Here is a 12,214-nt window from a genome sequence, read left to right on the forward strand (position 1 = left end):
CGGTATAAAAAGGAAAGAAAAAGAAAGGCCTGCTGCTCCCACCATTGAAGCTTATAATAATAATAATACCAAATTGATTTGCATAAAATTTTCTCAAGGATTTTAATATTTTGTATACAACAATGGTACATTTTATACACAAGAGCATTCAGTTTGCCGGCAAAATCAACAAATTAATTTAAACAGGGTATTTCAAGGTTGTGGTTTAATAATTATTTACACATTGGTGGTTCACTGTTAGCTGGTGGAAAAGGGTGCACGTGAAACGGCAGTTGACAGGTGACAAATTATCGCACAATTTCAAGTTATGGTCCGAGTCACCGCACAGATAAGGCGGGTGATTGTATCATTGAATAATGTTGGTTTTACGAGTTTCAAGCGGAGAGGAGTGACTGCAGTAAGCAGAGGGGACAGCAGTAGGGGTTGTGTCACGGTGAAGCAGTGACCCCGAACTCAAGTCCTCAGACAGCGTCGCCACGGTAACAGGGAGCAACGCAGCAAGTTTGAGGTCTTCTAAAAGCTGCTGCCATGGGAGCACAGCGGATCCGGGGCCGTGTCAGTCCGGGCGGGCGGGCGAGCGAGACCCGTTGCCGCGGTAACGCAAGCGGACGCGGCGTTGTCGTGGTAACGCAGCCAAACAACGCTGGGGGTCGTCTCCCCCCTCAGTCTTCGGACAACAGCCGATGGATGTGGTCCTTCCGTCTCTTCAGAACGTCCCGGAAGTCGACCTGCAGAGATGTGTTTATTAAAATCAATAAAAAAGGATCATAAACAGTGGTAGGACCCTTGGTGGCCCGACCGCGGCGACAGGACTCACCGCTGACGACAGCTTCTCCATGTAGTGGACCAGCCTCTGCAGCTCGCGGTCGTCCTGCTCTCCGCTCCAGCTCTTGATGGGAACCGTGTTCATCAGCTGGAAGAGAAGCCGTCCCAGGAGACGTTACTTACTGCCGCCCGGCTGTCCCGCCTCGTCATCGTCATCATCATCATCATCCTCATCACAGCCAATAGGCATGTGGAGGGTCACATGCTCTGTGTCAGCACCGTGCACCAATGGCAACGCGCCAACCCCACCCAGAATGGTCTCCATGGAGGGGGGGGGGGGGAACTAACGCCCGCCCCTCCACAGCCCAACACATCCACCGCTGACGGGTGGAAACTACAGCAGGAGTGGATATAGGACACGTACGGCGAGAACAAAGCTAACCGCTTTCCCGTCGGTTCTGGAGACTTTGAAGAAAAAAGGCTTGATGGAAAATGAACTGAAATGAAGTCGACTTCAGCGTCCAGGAGAAATTTGAGCTTTCTGGAAACTTATCTCATACGGCTTTGGTGGGTGGATGGTTAAGCTCCGTCTCAGCAGCGATTTATTAAATACCCACGTCCGAGGAGTACGATTCCCGGACAACTATTTCACATCGCTACGTATATCTCGGCATCGGCGAGTAACCGAATGAAGTGCTTGCACTTGGTCTGAGAAAAAGTGGAATCGGTGCACCCCTACTTGAAGCCGAACTAGTTAAGGGAGGAGGTGTGTGGAGGGTACTCACGTGGTAGGGGTAGGTGTGGGGTGCGTTGTCCAGGATCACCGTCTTGCTGGGGTCCCGCTCCAGCATGTTGAGGTCCTTGATGTAGTGGCCCATCACGCAGGTGCAATGCTCCTGGTACAGCCGATGGCTTCAGGGACAGAGGGAAGGGAGACAACGCCAGGTTAACCCCCCACACACACACACACACACACACACGAGATGTGGACACTGTACACACACAGGGTGGATTTGGAGTTTGGACAGTCGGGTTGTGTGTCATGGTTCAACCTTGACTCTGAGGAGCCAGAGGCAAAACATCCGTCGTAGTACTGGGAAAGCACTTGAGACCAAAAAAAACAACACCTCATTTGGACCAAGGTTGTGTTTATGACAAATGTCCCGAGAAGCCAACGGGGATGGTTGCATAAACCCCTGAACGCAGAACACATCCAGCAGGGTGCTGATGAAAGGGGGGGGTTCTTGTGACTGACGTACCGAAACAGTTTCCTCTGAGGGTCCAGAATGTCCAGCAGCTTCTCTGCGTACGCCTTCTTGGCAGACGTGTAAACGAACATCTGCAAATACAGAGTAAACACACGGAAAGGTTGAGTTTTTTTGGTCCGAAAGCCTGAAACACCCCGTCAGGCCCTGCCTGTGTGCAATGACAACCCAATGCTATGCTGCGTCGTGTTAACCCTGGGCTATGCTAAACCGATGCTATGCTAACCTGGTGCTATGCTAACCCGCCTCATGACCCGACAACAATAAGACAGTACACCACGTACACTATATGGCTTGCGAAACCACCAAACCTCTTGCCGGTTAAGTGCACACTCTTAAAGGGGACCCTGCCTCACAGGCTGGGACGACACGTATGTTGTAAGTCCTTGCACAAAACAAATGTTTAAAAGTGAGCCCATACCTCGTAGACTTTGGCCATCGCTTTTAGGAAGTCCTTGACGTGCGGACGGAGCACCACGTAGACCTGTGGAGAGGGAGAGACGGTATCAGAACCATGGGGGTCCTCCCCTTACTGGCGCTAGGCCTCAGTCGAAGGGCTAGACCTCTCAGCACCGTGTGGGTCTGCTTAGCTCAGGAGGTAGAGCAGATGTCTTGTAACCGAAAGGTTGCTAGTTCGATCCCCAGCTGTGTCTGATTTGATCACTTTCCAATAGCATGTATATTGTTCTTCATTTGATTGAATACATCCAGCCCATTTCACTTAATTTTGTATTCATATTTTCAAGTACTGCGTTGATATGAAACCCTTGGTTCCCTGCGCCCAAAGGGTTCCATCAAATCAAGCAACAAGGACACCGACAGAGTTAAAAATGGTGTTAGATCTACATTTACAGTCGATGCCCACCTTGTACTGGTGGTCCTGGAAGGTGGTGTTGAAGGTGCAGTCTGCGTTCTCGATCACATTCAGCGAGCTGAAGAGGAGCGTCTCGTCCTGCAGACAAACATTCATATATATTATAATAAAATATTACTATGTTATCAAATTATATTCACTGTGCGTTGGCGGGCAGGTGGATGGATATACACAAATGGGTTCCCTATAAAAAGTGTTACTACCAGTTGCCATCTTTCATAATTTGCCGTGTTCTAGTAATTAAAACGCAAGCAGGATCTTCTACGCAGCGGCTACGAGATAGCCTTGAGTGCATTACTTGTTCCTAGTTAAAATGTTTCAACCCAAACGTCTAAGCCCTACCTAAACATGCACCTTCATTTACTTTACATTTGGGATTTACAGAAAACGCCTCGGATTCAAATCTCTGCTAAATGACCGAACTGTAAACACGGCGATACGATTTAGAGTCTCACTCAAGGCCTCGTGCAACAGATTCACAGGTCGTAATGGGACCAATAAGGATGCCCAGACAACATCTGGCTGTCATCATTATTTAATGGACTTGGGACCCCTTGTTGCCGGGGAAACCAGACACCTGTTGCTGTGAAGCCGTGCCAAGAATTTAATCTCAGCCACCCAGAAATCTCCCAAGGGCATCAAAGGCCCAACGCCATGGCTGCTGGAAACAACGCTTCAACGAGGAAACGATTCTTAAGCCCTAAACCAGTTCCTCAAATTCCTTCTCAAGACCACGGTGACAATTATTAACCAGAGCTTTCTCCTGAATCCACAAGTTAGGAGCTTATACTGTGTGTGTGTCTCTCTCTCTCTCTCAGTATAATGAGTCTGTGTGTGTCTGTGTGCGTGTCTCTCAGTATAGTGTGTCTCTCAGTATAGTGTGTGTGTGTGTGTGTGTGTGTGTGTGTGTGTGTGTGTGTGTGTGTGTGTCTCCCTCAGTACAGTGAGCGTGTGTGTCTTAGTGTAGTGTGTGTGTGTGTCTCACCCTCTCTCTCTCAGTACAGTGAGCGTGTGTGTCTTAGTAGAGTGTGTGCTTGTGTTGAGGAAGGGGATTGGGCGGTGGTTGGGTGTGAGGGAGACCGACCAGGTCCAGCACTAAGGTGCCGTTGGGCGTGCTCCTCATCTTGGGGGGGATGTCGCGGAGGCTGGGCTTGTACTGTTCCGAGCGGGCTGGGATGTTCTTGATGAAGGTGAAGCTGGGAGGAGGAAGAGGAGGGGTTAAACGTGGCTGTCCATAAAATACAAAGTCAATCATTTGATCTGACGATACACTGCATGTATAATTTGCAAGTTTGCTCCTTTGCAAGTTTTCTATTATGCGACATCTCTACTTTAGAGAATAAATTTGTAATACAAATCAATGACAAAACGATATTCTTAAGAATCAGGCCTGTAGTCCTGCTTACCTTTTATTATCACTAATACCCTTTAACTTTCTATATGAGCAAACCTTTACAGGGATTTGATTTGGGTAAAGCTGCCAGCAGATGCAGAACTCACTGCCCTTCTCTCTGACCAGAGAACCCATCACGGGCCTACAACCGCTTCCCAGGAGATGGAGAACCAGACTCACGGGCTGAAGACGTCTTCGGCATCCTCCTCCCCGGCCAGCAGACCCATGGCCCCGTAGCCGAACACGAAGCGCTCTGGACTCATCACGATGTCCCGGTCCTCACTGGGACTGCTGCTGTCTGCACACACACCGCCGCCAACACACAACGCCAATAAAACACCTACACAATGCCATTAAAACACCTACACAACGCCATTAAATCACCTACACAACGCCATTAAATCACTTACACAACACCATTAAATCATCTACACAACACCATTAAAACACCTACACAACGCCATTTAAACACCTACACAACGCCATTAAAACACCAACACAACGCCATTAAAACACCAACACAACGCCATTAAAATAACAACACAACGCAATTAAAATACCAACACCATTAAAACAGCACAACGCAATTAAACACACTAGAACACCACCAACACAACCCCATTCAAACACATTAGAACACCAACACAACCCCATTAAAACAACACAATCAATTAAACATTAAAACACCAACACAACCCCATTAAAACACACAAGAACACCACCACCACAAAAACAACAACACATTTAAAAACCTCTAACATTGCCACGCTTACTGCAAACTGTGTCCTTATGAACATAAGCGTGCTCAAAAAAACGTGAGTCACAACAGGCTTGGATTACTTAACCCAATCTCATGCTTGTTTAAATGCTCGTCTCTGTTGGTAAGCCCAGTTGGAAGTGTATTTTTTCGCTATTCTGTTCAACTGTATGGTCCTGCATTTGTCCTCTTCGCTGATACGAATCGGTGACGTGTATTTTCTAAATGTAATCAGTCAACCGTTCCTCCTCCTCCTCTTTATTGATGGGGGTGTTTGGTCATGGGATATGAATACTGTGCCAGTAGGAACGGTGTTCCTTACCGTACACATCCCGGCAACAATTAGTTTTCACAGTATTTATATTATTACGGTGCATTCAATTTTCCTATATTGTACTGTACTAAATAGGGCTGATAGAAGTCTATCTTCTTTCAATTTGAACACAAAAGCTGACAGGAACAAAGAGGAACGTCTGTGTCGTTGTATTGAGACGGGTTAATCCGTGTGTAATAGCAATCGGTGTGTCTGGGGGGGGCCCTTGAGCGTTTGGGGCCACTCACTCTCTTTGCTGGGCGTGAGGAAACGGGACAGGGGCGAGTAGAAGCTCCCGGACGCGGAGCTCCGGGGCCGGCTCCGCTCTGGCTTCATCAGCGACAGGCAGCGCTGGGTGAGCGGTCTGACGGGCGTGGTGAAGCCCGGCTCTGGAACCATCATACCGGACGAAGGAAAGAGAGAGGAGAAAAACGTCTGTGAGCGTTGAGGTACCCTATGACCGCTGTGGGAGGTGCTCCGTAGCGAACCGCCCGGAGGCCCCACCTTTGCCTCGTGCGCCGACGTCCTCGACGGCGATGGCTCGCTTTCTCCCTCGGGGCCGCCTCGTTGCCATGGGAACCTCATCGTCGGACCCGGGGCAGACCGGATCGACCCCCTCGCGGCTGACCGAATCAATCACCTCGGGGCTACCGGCGTCGACCCCGACGGGGCGGCATGCGTCAACGGTCACCTCGCAGGCGAGCTGCAGGGAGAAACACAAGAGACCGGATCGTTACCAAGTGGACGCTCATCAACTCCGGGGGACAACGTGTGCTGAGCTCTTCGTTTTCAATTACCCATCAACTTTGAAAGTCAAGTCACATTCAGGACGATGGCATATAAAGACTACAAATGAATCATAAAAGGACAGGCTAAAAAGGTGTAAATACGGCTGATCTAGGGTTAACAACTTAAGTGTATGGGACAGTTTATGGACATCATTAAAGTACTAGCCTGCTACATTACAATAAACGCCAGTAAAACGTTATGATTGTTGCTGTAAACGTATTGGCTGATTGCCAGACGTGATAGGGACTTGAAAACAAAGTTTTCTATGTGAACCCTACGGAGAGTTCACAGGCCCAGTGACGTGACCTACTACTGCTTTGACCCCCCTACGAAACATAATCCGCCCCCCTGCCGCGCCGTCCCAAACCGGGGTGCAGAGAACGTCCTGTAACCCTTACGTGAAGCCTTTACTTAAGCCTTAAGCCCTGAACTGGGCTTAAGCCCAGCTCAGACCAAAGATTCGCCTTGCAACGAGACGGTTTTAGGACGTTGCAGGGGCGGTGTGAACTGGTCGTTGCAAGGAGTCACCAGAGATTGCACACGTCAAATCGCAAGGTCCAGTTTTAGAACGTGACGATTTAGCTATTTCTCTTCAGCCAATCACAGCACAGAACAACTTGTACGGCCTTACTAGAGTTAAGACCATAAATTGGTCGCGTTTCCAAAAAATAAGACGCCTTTACATCCAGTTATTCAAAACCTAATGTTGTGTTTCCCTCCACTGCTTGAAAATGTAACTGCTTAAATCGTTACATTGGCTTCCTGTAGGTCAGAGAATTGATTTTAAAATCATGTTGCTAACCTATAAATTCTCTACATGGTTTAGGCCCATAATATTTAACTGATATGCTTCCACTACATAAGCCTTCTAGAACACTAAGATCTTCTGAGACCAATCTGCTGATTATCCCCAGAGTAAACACGAAACATGGGAAAGCAGGATTTAGTATGCAACAAATAGCTTGAATAAACTCCCTGAGGATTTAAGACTTGCCCCAACTCTGAGCACCTTTAAAACAAGATTGAAGACTTCTATGTTTGCTTCAGCTTTTTGCTAAATCTTAAATACCTTGCAATTTCTAAAAAGCTTTTTTTTTTTTACTTTGCCTTTATTTTACTAAAATGCCTTTTTAACTTTCCCTTTATTTTCTATTTTTACCAGAAAGATACATTATCTGATACCAGAGAGAAAGGATAAGGGTTTGAGACCCTTTTCTGTCTGGGTTAGAGTCCTAGAATCTGTGTTGGAGTCCCAGAGGAAGGACCAAGCTTTAGGTAGGGTTGGAGTCCCGACGTGGGTTCCAGAGAGACTGTTGATCTGATCTTAAATACATTGCACTTTCTATTTTACTTACTAAAATGCCTTTTTAACTTTCCCTTTATTTTCTATTTTTACCAGAAAGATACATGATCTGATACCAGAGAGAAAGGATTAGGGTTTGAGACCCTTTTCTGTCTGGGTTAGAGTCCTAGAATCTGGGTTGGAGTCCCAGAGAAAGGAAAGACCCGAGATCTGTCTGGATTAGAGTCCCGACGTCTGTCTGGGTTGGAGTCCCAGAATAAGGCCTTTGGTTCATGGTTAGAGTTACTAGAGTCCGGGTTGGAGTCCCAGAGAAAGTACCAAGTTCCTTTAGGTCGGGTTGGAGTCCCGACGCGGATACCAGAGAGACGGTTGATCTGATCTTAAATACATTGCACTTTCTATTTTACTAATTTCTTTGCATATGTTTTCTTTTACTTATCTATTATATTGTATGACAACGTTTATATGTGAAGCACTTAGAATCTGCCTTGTGTATGAAAAGTGCTATATAAATACATTTGCCTTGCCATGCCATGCTTAAACAAAGACAGATCAAACTGAAATTCAACTAAGGGAAAATGCAATGTATCCAACAACGGGTAATCTAAACTAACTGTAAGGTCCAGCTATTTACTCCGATGCAGATGTAGTGGAGAAGGACAAAAAACAGTAACTCTAGCCTACCCTCAAGCAAAATAAAAATAAAACTAATCGCAAACCTAACTAATCGCAAATCTAACCTACGCAAATTATGCTGATGCTGTTGCGGCTCTCAGCTGTGCCAGAGCGTTCACAGTTGCTAGGGAAACCACCCACCGTCGCCGCCCGTTGCAGCGCGTAGCAGGCAGCCAGTGCGAACTGACCAGTTGAACGTCGCAGCCCGTCTCGTCGCAAGGAGTCGCAAGGCAAATCTTTGGTCTGAACTGGGCTTTAGCATTCTGCCCATCCCCTACTAAACCGGTGACACCCAACTGCTACAAAAGAATAACGTGTCAGATCATATCTTGTAACGTCACTAACCCTATACTCAAAACCTCAACAGAAGTCAAACATCTACTCCAACCATTGATTTGGGTGTGCGTTAAATCATCATAGCAAAATCACAAGGCTTAACACGAGACCACTTTAATACAAGGGTAACATTTCTTATTTATTGCTGGATATAAAAGGCAGCAGCATACCTTAAAGGAATGGTGGTTGACACCTGTTTCTAAGAACATCCTTACTGTACCGACAGCGATTTATTGTCGTTTTTCTTTCTTCTGCCAAATGTACTTATTCTAAGTCGCTTTGGACCAAAGCGTCTGCTGAATGCCCTAAATGTCAATATAAATGCAATTGTGTTTAAATTAGCATTAGCCGCTGTGTAGCTGGAGCTAGCTCCTCGGCTACCCGGCGGGCCAACGACCAGCCAGCCAAGCCGACTACATGGCCCCTAGTAGTATCGTATGATACAGTATTACATGGTAGTACACGGTGTGAACGTACGGTTATGATCTTCCTCGGAGTGGGCTCTTTAGTGCGGGACAGCTGCGACCTTCTGTTGGCTCTGGAGCAGCGCTCGTCGTCGTTCTTCCTCTTCTGCGGGTCGACCACCGGGCGTCGAGACCTCAGCCTCATTTTCTTCGCCACAAACCGAGCGATCCAAGAGCATTAAAAACCCTCCAGCGATGGACGTCCAGGAAGATCTGGACGAATTCAAACGAACTGGTGAGGTCTTTGTTGTGAGTCTGACCTACCTAGCTAGCTTCACTCGGCCTCAAACCGAAACAGTGTTTGCTGTTTAAATCTGCCGGGTGCGGATAGGTTGGCGTCCCGTGGACGTCACTGCTGGGCGGGGCTTCGTGGCGTACCACGTGGCCGACTGGTCACATGTCAGTACCATGGCGGTGTTCTTTCAGAGTCGGTGCTCTTCTAGACATGATCATCTTTCCTCCACTTACCTATGTCATACAGTCTGTGCCCTTCTGGACATGTGTTATACATTCTATAATCTATACTCCAGCACTAAGTCGTACGGTCTGTGCTCTTGTAGACGCGTGTTATACATTATATTATTATTATTATTATTATTATTATTATTATTATTATTATCTATAGATGGATTCGATTTCCATTATTTGTATTTTGTTCTCTTTTAACCCATAACTAGTGACTGTTTGCATTGAGCAAATGAGAACGAAAATAAATTTAAGTTTTTTAAAGTGTCAAATACAAATGGTTCATTTCTTTGGTGTCAACGGCTCTCAAAACATTTCAAACATTAGTTTACTGAATGCCTTTATCTATTTTCAAACCGTTATATGCATTGTTTTCTGTTCTGAATTTTTTTTAATTCTTAAAAGAAGAAATATGTGTAGTAGGCCAAGTGGATTACCAAATACCACAGTTCACAAGTCAATGTATCAATCAAAGGAATCAATCAATCAATCAATCAATCAATCAATCAATCACAGTAACAGCCTGGGGTTTCAAAGGCGCAAAAAAGTTTTAATTCGGTTGGCTTTGTACTGGTGCCCAGTGATCACCACCCCACTCTAAATTAAGCGTCGGTTAATTTATATTGCAAATAAGAATTGAGCATTAAAAGTTGCACCAAATCAACATCATTGTTAAAAAGTTTTCTCAGAGAATGATAGGAAGACACAGACGGGCTGATCGATAGGGATTACAATACTGTTATCAATAATATCACATCCAATAACTGATATTGGAATAAAAAAAGATAGCCGGGCTACGCTAGTTCACGTCACAGGGTTAACTAGCCAATGAGAAGGCACAGAACAGTTTATTAAGTCTTTAGAATTCTGAAAGTTTCCCCCCTACTGGCCGGGGATCAATGTTACACATTGAGACATTAATGGTTACGTGAGCTTGTTTCAGGAAACCGGGCAACAATCTTTCTAAAATGTAAAATAAACCAGTCTCCAGGTGAAGATGACAATTGAGAAAGTTACAATTTTATTTGAGATTCAAAATAATAGTATTCACACAAACATATTAATGAGTAAATAGGCATTAACAAGATCTCCCCCCCTCCCCAAAGAAAGAAAAAAAAAACGTTGTATATAGCCAAAATTGATCTCACATTCGGAAAAGCATGTTGATAATGTATAATCTGGGACTTGGACCCAGCTAACAACAAAACAAAACAAAACAAAACAAAACAACAAAGAGACCCATCTCCTTGCTCCTCTTAACTTCCTCTATGTCTACAAGTAGCAGAAAGAAAAAAAACGACTTTTCATCTGAATAAAAACATGGGGGGGGGGGGGAATAAAAGATAAGAAGCACATGTTGATATAGGCCTAACCGACAGAAAAGCGGGGGTCCTGCAAATCCATCATCCTAAGAAGTAGCAGCACAGCAACCGGTCGCACCCAGAGCTACAATGTGACTGGTGGCACTCCTTTGACCAATCAGACTGCATGTACTGCATCGTAGTGCTACACGTAAGAGAAACCTGTAACACGCCTTTAAAACAACAACAACAACCAGAGAGTGTGAGAGCGTAAAGTAGATTCGATTCGTAACTCGTGCGCTAACTCTGTACGCGCTAAACTGTTACGTCCGACCTGTCAGGGGTTCGGGTGTCTTTCACACTGGAGGTAGATGTAGGTTTTCCTGAGAATTCCTAAAAAAAGACAGCCTTGGATACAATTTGAGATTTCCCGTATTATATGGAACACTTTTTTTTTTTTTTTTTTTTCACACTGCTGCAAAGCGACACCTGCCCAAGTGTCTTCCAGAATCATCACCAACGTCACATATCAATATAAGTAGCAGTATATCATCACTTCAATCTTTGATTAGTTATTTTCTGTATGTAATCTCTGTGTGCAGGGCTGGATACAGCATATCTTTAAACGGCAAGAAATTAGCAACCAAAATTGTTAACAAACAATAATATAGACATGATATAATCTGTAGCCCTGGGAAAAAAAGCAAATTTGTTAATAAATCTTTACATAGGTTAATTCCTACAATTGTCACAGCAGAAGGCATCGACGTCTCACCACGGTATTCCTCTTCATGTCTATCATGTATATTTTTTGGTAGACTTTGTAATTAAATAAACAATCCATGCCATAAAAAGGGACAAAGCCAAGTGGTATGGACTGTTTCCATGTGAGGGGGACAAGAGAAATACCAATACGTTTGAATAAACGCATAGAATATAATATACCAGTGACTCCAGTGATCTGAATTCCCCAGGGCTAACCTTATGATTGAGACTGCCTTGAGGAGAGAAGATCTGATTGCAGATCTGTGATTGTGCGTTGTTACGAAACATTCCACTAGGGGGCACTGTTACCCAACACATAATTGAGATGTTGAACCTTTCCTGTTTCCCTTAACCCTGCTAAAATAATTATAGTAAATTCTCATCAAATGATGTTAAGATGACATCAGATTGTCCGGTAGTTTTCGAAACAATATATATTTTTATTCTACCCTAGATTCCAATTCATATTATGAACCAGCATAAACCAAACACCTTTTTTTGTATAAATATCACAGGGCTTTGTGTAATTGCTCTGTCCTGAGTACACTTTTCCTTATATTAAGTCCTTGAGGTAGACAGAGGAGCTTTGCTATGCTCACACCCATACGGATCCATTCAGCATTTGCGGTACATAGAAAATATCCTCTAATTGTCGCTATCCAGCTAGCTCTGATCTCCCATCCCAATGCTTGAATTGAACTGATGGGCAGGTGCCAGCATTATACCCGCGGGGGGGGGGGGGGGGGGGG

The 12,214-nt window shown here is 45.2% G+C and overlaps 1 protein-coding gene across 1 annotated transcript; it reads right to left on the bottom strand.

Moving 5' to 3' along the window:
- Nucleotides 1-61: 61 nt before the first annotated feature.
- Nucleotides 62-9,254, bottom strand: ctdspl3 (CTD (carboxy-terminal domain, RNA polymerase II, polypeptide A) small phosphatase like 3). Its single transcript, XM_056604416.1, has 11 exons — nucleotides 8,948-9,254; nucleotides 5,872-6,070; nucleotides 5,616-5,756; nucleotides 4,478-4,595; nucleotides 3,989-4,100; nucleotides 2,896-2,982; nucleotides 2,452-2,514; nucleotides 2,025-2,104; nucleotides 1,551-1,677; nucleotides 818-913; nucleotides 62-728 (listed from the first exon to the last, which is right to left on the bottom strand). The coding sequence occupies exons 1-11, from the start codon at nucleotides 9,077-9,079 to the stop codon at nucleotides 663-665; spliced, it is 1,221 nt and encodes a 406-aa protein (XP_056460391.1). The 5' UTR covers nucleotides 9,080-9,254; the 3' UTR covers nucleotides 62-662.
- Nucleotides 9,255-12,214: the final 2,960 nt, after the last annotated feature.

Source organism: Gadus chalcogrammus, chromosome 12, assembly GCF_026213295.1.
Source record: "Gadus chalcogrammus isolate NIFS_2021 chromosome 12, NIFS_Gcha_1.0, whole genome shotgun sequence".
Classification (NCBI taxonomy): Eukaryota; Metazoa; Chordata; class Actinopteri; order Gadiformes; family Gadidae; genus Gadus; species Gadus chalcogrammus.

Excerpts from the sequence above, each read along its gene's own strand:
- ctdspl3 (XM_056604416.1), bottom strand. The coding sequence starts at position 9,079 with ATGAGGCTGAGGTCTCGACGCCCGGTGGTCGACCCGCAGAAGAGGAAG. Across the intron at positions 6,071-8,947 it reads CTCCGAGGAAGATCATAACC|CTCGCCTGCGAGGTGACCGT; the intron begins GTACGTTCACAC and ends TTCTCCCTGCAG. Across the intron at positions 4,101-4,477 it reads GCCGAAGACGTCTTCAGCCC|CTTCACCTTCATCAAGAACA; the intron begins GTGAGTCTGGTT and ends TCCTCCTCCCAG.